The sequence below is a fragment of the Suricata suricatta genome, chromosome 8, assembly GCF_006229205.1.
Source record: "Suricata suricatta isolate VVHF042 chromosome 8, meerkat_22Aug2017_6uvM2_HiC, whole genome shotgun sequence".
Lineage (NCBI taxonomy): Eukaryota > Metazoa > Chordata > Mammalia > Carnivora > Herpestidae > Suricata > Suricata suricatta.
Genome location: NC_043707.1, coordinates 15363783 through 15372739, shown reverse-complemented (window position 1 = coordinate 15372739; position 8957 = coordinate 15363783). Strand labels below are relative to the sequence as shown.

The 8957-nt window shown below is 43.2% G+C and overlaps 1 protein-coding gene across 1 annotated transcript in view; it reads left to right on the top strand.

The window, feature by feature from the left end:
- The window catches only part of DNAH3 (dynein axonemal heavy chain 3), a 156437-nt gene extending 148938 nt beyond the window's left edge, over nt 1-7499 (top strand). The window contains exons 57-61 of the mRNA XM_029949934.1: nt 3-95; nt 2000-2142; nt 4507-4711; nt 5584-5721; nt 7102-7499. Of these exons, the coding sequence (XP_029805794.1) occupies nt 3-95; nt 2000-2142; nt 4507-4711; nt 5584-5721; nt 7102-7455 (933 nt within the window). The 3' untranslated portion in view covers nt 7456-7499. The remainder of the gene's footprint in view (nt 1-2; nt 96-1999; nt 2143-4506; nt 4712-5583; nt 5722-7101) is intronic.
- Nucleotides 7500-8957: the final 1458 nt, after the last annotated feature.

Here is an 8957-nt window from a genome sequence, read left to right as displayed (position 1 = left end):
ACATCACCAAGGACAACCAGGAAACCAATCAGCTGTTTCAAGGGGTGCTGCTGACCCTCCCTCGGCAGTCAGGAGGGAGTGGAAAGTCCCCTCAGGTAACTGGGCTTCGGGCAGGAGACATAATTCCATTTCCCAGGCAGTTGTCCATCTGGTGGTCATGCAGGGTTGTGGGTGATGACCTAGAAGGCCTAAGATTGGAGGCCTGGCAGATCCCACAGGGCATGGGTGCTCTGGTCTTCCTGCTGAGAGTCCTCAAATATACAGCTGGAAGAGCAGTAATATTTCCAGATCGTCAGCTGCTCCTATATAACCCTCAGGAATTGTTGCTGTACCCATATATCATCTATACTATATTTATATAATATTTAAAACTAAATCTCTTTTGCTTAAAAACATTTTTTTAAAACTGCATATCATGCGACTCGATCTAGGAGTCATGAGTTTGAGCCTTACATTGTGTGTAGAGATTACTTAAAAAATAGAATATTAAAAAAAAAGGCTCTGCACATCAGTGCCATAAATGGAAACCCAATGTCATTTCCATAAAGTCATGACAGCCACAAAAAGAAGATGAAAGCTAAACGGTTATTAGGTTCTTCACAGATGATGTTGCTGAGGCCCCGCTGGCTCCTTGTGAAAAGAGGAAGATCAGCCAGTGTTGCAGAGCATTTAGTTAGCACTGATCTGAGACTTTGTCCTTGGGAAGAATGAAAACAGAAAGGTGGCTGAAACTTGAAAAGAGAGTGACTTTCTCACCATGTGATTCAACATGATTTGTTCCATGTCCTGGAAACACCTAGAATCATTTTGGGTGCCTCTTGCAGTCCATGCTTTATGAGGCACAGACCTGGGCCACCATCCTCAGTCTACAGATGGGGGTGAAATGAGCCCAATGAGAGGAAGAGATCTGCTTCAGAGCATTCAACTCAGAGGCAGAGGCAGATCCAGAACCACCATCTCCTGACTTCACAGCACCCTCCTCTTTCCTATCCTTCCCTTTCCTTCCCTTCTCCACCTTCTGAGCTACTCCATGTGCAAGCCCTCTCAGCTGTGGGTTTCTCTTGATTTGGCTCACAGTGCCATAAATGATAATAGGTATGACAATAGAGCAGCCTGTTTGGTCTCAGTTTAGGGATGGAAATTCCCCAGACAGTGGGAAGAGGGACGAGGGAAGAAAATGTGTGTTCCAAGCCTCTCAGATTCACAGGATGGCAGAGCTGTGTGTCTCTCCCACACCCAGGTCCTACTCCTTGTTCCTCTAGGCCTGTCCCTTCCCTTACTTGGCCAACACCATTGCCCTGGGCTATTCTTGCTCTCTGCTGAGGAATGGCTTACCACCTTCCCAGGTGTCCTGTCCAGTCACTGGCACTGAACAAGAGTCCCATCTGTACCATGAGCTAGTTTCGAGGGGCTGGCTGAGAGAGCTGTGAGAAATGCTCTCCTAGGAGGAGTTTGGCTGGGTTCAGCACTGCCCTGAGGCTATCTGCCCAGCCCTCAGACCCTTGCTTCAAGATGTGAGACTAGGGCTCTCATTGCTTTGCTATTTTACTTTCTGGGCCAGGAGGTGATGCCCTCCAGAAGACTGGTAAAAAGGTTAGTGATGCCCTTTCCCTCAGGCAGAATTGGCCTCTGTAGGAGAGTTCCTAGGAAGGTCCTGTAGACTGTGATTAAAAAGACCAGTGCGGGGCGCCTGGGTGGCTCAGTTGGTTGAGCGTCCAGCTTCAGCTCAGGTCATGATCTCCCAGTTTGTGGGTTCAAGCCCCACGTCAGGCTCTGTGCTGATGGCTAGCTCAGAGCCTGGAGCCTGCTTCGGATTCTGTGTCTCCCCCTCTTTCTGGCCCTCCGCTTGCTCAAGCTGTCTCTCTCTCTCTCTCTCTCTCAAAATAAATAAAACATTAAAAAAAAAAAAACCAGTGCTCACTGCTTCAGGTTTACCCAGACAAAGCCACAGTGCACAGACCTTGTTTCTCAGTCACCCGTCTACTGTCTGTACTTTAAGGAAGTCATTGAGGAGCTGGCCCAGGACATACTCTCCAAGCTTCCAGATGACTTTGACCTGGAAGTGGTTGTGAAGTTGTACCCTGTGGTCTATGAGGAATCCATGAACACCGTCCTAAGGCAGGAGCTCATCAGATTCAACAGGTGGGCTGGATGGTCTTACTTGGATTGTTGGAGTGGGAGTGCAGGGGTATGATCTCATGGTCAGTAACTGACATGTACACTTGATAAAGGTTGCTGCGCAGAGGAAGTGGTTTGCCCCACCCATGGGGAGGGCTATAAATAGGACCAACCCAGCATGTGTTGACCCAAAGTTAATTCAATTTTTTTCCTCATCCTCTTCCACTCATTGCTAGGACACCTGTAAAGTCAGGTTAAAACCAATACCAAGCAGACTCATAGTAAAAGTAATTGTTAGAGCCCCTATTCTTGAGCCCTTAGAGCTGGGTGTGGGTCCGTGTACCATGCATGTGTTTGCATCCAAACCACATAATAATCCAATAAAAATGCACAGTTAGTAATCCCTCTGCCCCCATTTTATAGGTGAGAAAACAGACCCAGAAGAGTTATGTAACTTGCAAAAGGTCATACAATCATTCGATGACAGAACTGAGTTTGAACCCAGGCTATCTGATTCCAAAGCCCATACACTTCGCCAATATGTGAAATCAGGGCAAATATAGAAAAGGGTGGAGAGAAGTTCATCCCATTGCCCCCACATAGGTAGGGAAGGGGTGTGATGGGCTGGCCATGGGGCGAGGGGTCTCTGGCCCTCCTTACTTCTCTAATTACTGCAGCATAGAGCCCAATAGATCATCTTGATTTGACTTCTAAATAAAACTGAAAGGGTTCTCAAAGACCATCTATACCAAATGAGAAAACTCATTACTTCTGTCTTCAAGTCTAAGGTCCTCACTGCTCCCAGCTCCCCATCTGTTACTGTCTACATTTTGCCTCATTGGTCATTGCTTAGTTTTAGGGACATCCCTGGCTTTGAAGTACTAGAGGACTGGAAGAAATCATCTAAGTATTCCTTGCCTTCTCAGCCTTAGGGTTAGAGTCAACTCTAGAGTCAATAGGCAGTTGACCATATGGGGGAACAAAGCAAAGTATGGGGTGTGAGCTGAGGATGCAGTAGCACTGCTGTGATTCAGATACTTTGGCATGATGGGATGTAGTTGTCATTCATCCAGACAAGAAGTATAATGGCTTCCTCCTTCTGCCACCCATCTTCTCCTAAGGTCACTGGAGCTCTTCCTTGGTAGTTGCAGGGGCCTTCACTAGCCTCTACCACTGGTCATTGTAATAGAAGAGAATAGGGTAACAGCAATCTTATTTTCCAATGACGGTCAGGATTAATCACATTGAGTAATCCACCCCCACATCCTCACCAAGTCCCTTTTTTTTTTTTTTTTTTTTTTTTGCCTGTTCTCTATGTGGTATGAGAGGCCCAAAATAAGTGACAGTTCAGTTTCCAATTCAGGGGAATCATTATTGTGCCTTCCGAGGCAAATGTTCCTTCCTAAAACCTTGAAACTAGCAGAGCTCATAGTTACAAAAATAGAAAAACTCTTGCAAGTAAGTCTTTAGGTGTAATAGCCAAAGGCCTGTGAAATAATTCCTCAGATAATAACTTTGCCCCTTGACTCCTCGGCCAAGTACATGAACCAAATGTCTGACCCTTAAATTCCTCTTAATATGAATATTTAGTGATTACACGCCCAGAAAGGAATCCCTTTCTTGCATATGATCATTCTCGTATCCATTTGGCTGGGATTCCAAAAATTGCTGGAGATGACAAATTATTTCTGGTGGCATATTCTTTGGCATATTCCTTGGCACTCTCAGGTGAATTCCCTCTGGGCTTGGCTAGGCCTCATAACATAGAGGCCAGAGATAAAGGCAGGCAATCTTGGCATCTCCCGGGCTGCCTTTTCTCAGGTAAGGATCTCACAATCTATAAAAAGAAGTACTTCGGCAATATGGACCAAACCCATTCAAATTGTATTACCTGTTACCTAGAAATTCTACCCTTCATAGGAAAATCAGTATAATTTTCCACAAAGATTGATAAGGATGGATGTTCCTAGCAATGTTGTTTACAGTGACAACAAACCTAGAAATAACATGTTTCAGCAATAGGGAAGTTGTTAAATAAAATGAAATACCCTGTAGTCTTTAAAAAAGGATGATTTAGGTCTCTATTGAATTGGAAAGATGCTCCCTATATGCTAAGAGAGAAAAATGGATTACAAAAAGTAATAGTTAATACCATTAAAAATAACTTATGTTTACATATAGAAAAATTTGGAAAGATAAACATCAAAGTTATCTTTAAGTGGTGAGATACCAGGTGATTTAATTTTTTCTCATCTTTATAATTTTTCTATCATGAATATGTATTACTTGTCTCACCTTTGAAAGAGGGGAAAAGTGAAAGGAGACCTGAGTCAGTGTACTTGGGCAGGGTAAACTACCTTGGCTGAACCAGCTCCTTTGTTCTTACAGGCTGACCAAGGTGGTTCGCAGAAGCCTCATTGATCTTGGCCGAGCCATCAAGGGGCAGGTCCTGATGTCCTCAGAGCTAGAGGATGTCTTCAGTAGCATGATCGTGGGTAAAGTGCCAGCCATGTGGATGGCCAAGTCCTACCCATCCCTAAAGCCCCTGGGGGGCTATGTGGCTGACCTGCTGGCCCGCCTGGCCTTCTTCCAGGTAGCTGGGAGTCAGGGCAGCTGGGAAACTGGCATGCTCAATTCAGGTGGAGAGGACATTCTAGAAGCAGTCTTGCCAGAGTTGAGGGTGGGAGGGAGACTTTTCAAAGGCTTTGAAAAGATAAAAGCCTATAGAGGAAGAAGTAGGAACTAGAATAAATGTCACAAACTGGTGGCTGATGGGCCAGATTTGCCTAATAGATATATTTGGTTTGGTTGCTTGCTAATTAAAAAAAATTTTTTTTTAGTTTACTTGAGAGAGAGTGTGTGCATGTGTGAACATGAGCAGGGGAGGGGCAGAGAGAGAGGGAGAGAGAGAATCCCAAGCAGGCTCCATGGTCAGCACAGAGCCTGATGCAGGGCTTGATCCCATGACTGTGAGATTGTGACCTGAGCTGAAATCAAGAGTCAGACATTTAACTGATGCACCCAGGTGCCCTTAACTTAAAATTTTTTGAGTTAGCATGTAAACATTGAATTATTACACATAAAAATCCAAATGTTGGTCCTGCAAAAAAGGAAGAGCTGAAACAATGGGCCTGCATTCCTGCATGGCAGCAATGATGAGATGAGTGGCAGTTGCTCAGTTTAGATATGGCACATAGTCTCCACCATTATACTCCCTGCCGGTCTCTGTTATGCCCCTGACACCAGCTTGCACCTGTGCTTTTCTTAACATAGAAATATATAACTTTGTACCTTTATTCAGTCGTGGGGGGGGGGCAAGTAGGAAAATATAAACTAAACCCAGAGGGCTGATGATTTTTAAAAAAATGAGAAAAAACATCGTTCTTAACAGGTCTCATTTACATTACGTTTGAACTATCTTTGATGTGCTATTGATTTTGAATTTTTGTTTCTGTGACTCTCCAGGAATGGATTGACCATGGGCCCCCTGTGGTCTTTTGGATCTCTGGATTTTACTTCACACAGAGTTTTTTGACCGGTGTTTCTCAAAATTATGCCCGGAAATACACTGTCCCCATTGACCACATCGGATTTGAGTTTGAGGTAGATGTGCTTTGGGTTAGGCCAGCACAAGGAATCAACCAAAGAAAGAAGTGTTTTCTGTTTCTTAATGAGTCCAAACATTTGGATGTGTCAGAACCCGAATGCTTCTGAGATGGTACAAGTGAAGTATTTAGTATGACTTAAAAATAGCTTCAAAAGTAACTCCAGACAGAATCAGAGAATTCCCAAGGCTTTGTCACTGTATATATATAAGGAATCTTTCCAGAGGAAAACGCTGCCATCATTATACCAAGAAAAATTAAAGCATCCTCCCCTACTGTTTATTTAACATTGTGGACTCTTCATTTGGAAAGATGTTAATGGTCCTGGGTAGTGCTTTGCTTAGAGTGAAATCAAAGGAATGGCCAGTAGTCAAGTATCACCTTTGTCCATATATGGAGAGAAAGGAGTAAGATCATCTTGTCCAAAGGTTGCAGACTGGTTGCTAGGTCTTAATTTAGTTTACGAATGAACTTGATAATCTTTGAAGGCAACATGAAGCTAAAATTAATGCAATAAGGTAATAAAATAACGGATAAATATTGGAAAATATATAAATCCATCTTTTTTGATTTTGAAATGTTGTGTACCTAGAAACCCTAAAGACTCAAACTACACCTATCAGAGTACTGATAGGTAATAGGTATCAGAATACTGATATGGTGATTGGATACTAGGGATACTGGTTAAATATAAATATATATAAATAGGCTTTCCCTATTCTAGCAATAAGTGCTTAGAAGTAAAAAATGAGAAAATATTCTGTTCATAATAACAAAAAGATTAGAATTTGAATGATTTTAAATGAAGCTTGTCTCCTCTGGTTCACCATAACCCCCACCACTTCTTATTCTCTTACATCTGGACCATTTTCTGCACTCACCTTAAAGAATTTGACTTTACTACCTCTGAATCTAATCAGTCTTGTGCTGGAGCTAGCTCATATCATCTCACTAGAGCCAGTTGCAGCTGGTTATTACATAGTTAATAGTCTGAAACATGTACATAATAGAAATTGACAAAAAGCACAAATTAAGACTTTATTTCTCACTGGTAGACAACTGTTTTACCAGCATGCATTTGCCTCTAACCTCTTTATGCATCCAGATCCAGAAAGGGGAAGGATTGTGCAAGGTCACCACGCTAGTTGCAGTTAATGTGGCCCCCTGGCTCCTACTTTAGTGCATTCTCTATGCCTACCATATATGAGGGCAGCATGCTGACTAGGAATCAGACCTGGTTCATTTGTGAAGGCGGGGGTAGTATCACAGAAGCCGCAGCGTCCTGGAAAATGTATATTGGGAAAGGCTGACATTGCAGCAAATTTTGTAATCTCTTCATGCTGCCCTATTTAGGAACTTAAAGCTCCCTCTTTTCCAGGTAACCACACAAGAAACAGTCATGGAGAGTAACCCAGAAGATGGGGCCTATGTAAAAGGACTCTTCTTAGAAGGTGCCCGCTGGGACAGGAAAACCATGCAGATCGAGGAGTCTTTCCCCAAAATTCTCTATGATCCATTGCCCATTATTTGGTTGAAACCCGGGGAAAGTGCGACGTTTCTGCATCAGAAGATTTATGTGTGTCCAGTCTACAAAACAAGTGCCCGGAGAGGCATCCTCTCCACCACAGGCCACTCCACCAACTATGTCCTCTCCATTGAACTCCCAACAGACAGGCCCCAGAAGCACTGGATAAACCGAGGGGTAGCCTCTCTGTGCCAGCTGGATAATTGATGGCGTCCATCTCAATGCAGAAAATAAAAGGCATCTCATTATCAGCCACAACTTAGCTTTCCTTTTGTAAGAGACACATGATATTGGGGCACCTGGGTAGCTCAGTTGGTTAAGTGTCTGGCTTCGGCTTAGGTCATGATCTCACAGTTTGTGGGTTCGACCCCGCATCGGGTTCTGTGCTGACAGCTAGCTCAGAGCCTGGAGCCTGCTTCAGATTCTGTATCTCCCTTTCTCTCTGACCCTCTCCTGCTTGCACTGTCTCTCTCTGTCTCTCAATTATAAATAAAAAACATTTTTAAAAATTTAAGAAAATAAGAGAGAGACACAAGATATGATGATGATGGCGGCAGTTATATTAATAGAGCACTTGCTACAAGCCGGTATTTCGGAGCATTCCTATTAAGTAGGTTACTATTATCCTCATTTTATGGCCACAGAAACCATGATACAGAGAAGGTAAGTAAGATCTCCCAAATCTGATAGCTACTAAAATAGTGGAGCCTGGATTTGAACACTGATAATGGGATTCTTCAACCTAGACCATTAGCCATTGGGATAAACTCCTTTGGGCTTTATTTCCTGCTGTTTTGCTGTAACTGCCACCGAACTTTAATTGCTTCTTTCCTAGTTTGTTTATATGCACTAACATCAGAGTCTCCCAGGTTCAAAGAGGCTTGAGCCACTATGCTGACAGCTCAGATTCTGGAGCCTGCTTAGGATTCTGCGTCTTTCTCTTTGCCTCTCTCTCTCTCTCTCTCTCTCTCTCTCTCAAAAAAAATAATAAAAACATTAAAATAAAAACAACTAGCTCAACGTTCTACAGCTGATCTCATTTGGGCAGAAGTGGAACTCAAACACTTCTCTACTAGCCTACAATAAATGGGCAGAAATGTCAGGAAGAAAGGGGATGTGAGAGAACCAGTATTTGCTGCATGCCTATGTGTGCCACGAGTTGTGGCCTGGTCCTTTAGATATCTTGTTTTTTCCTATCTGGTGGGTCTCTCCCTCTGGGTGTTTAGGGAGATTATGTAACTTGTCTCAGATCACCCAGCTCTTTGACATTGCAGAGCCAAGCTCTGTCTGACTCTAGAACCCATGCATTATTCACTGCCACATGCTGCCTCCCTGCCAATGACTTGACTCTGTTATGATGAAGAATCTTAAATGTGTAGCTCCAGCAACCGTGTCCAAAAAATTTCTAGTTCATCATTGCTTTCCCCCAGAGCCAGCTAAAAGAGAATCCTAAGGAATATAAAAATCAAATTTGTGGTATATTACTTCTCAACTAACTCTTTACTTTAGCTCTTTGGCTCTAAGTGACTTCTTTCAAAGCATTCCAGTGGTCAGTTCATTGTTGAGCAAAGACATAAGATTGAGAGTCTTACTGTGTCTGTTGGTTTCTCTGCCTCTTCACTAGAAGAAAAGTCCTTGGGGTTTTTGATTTTTCCTAAATGTGGGAAGCTTCTGAGAACCAAACAAACATATTCCAGAAACCTCTTCAT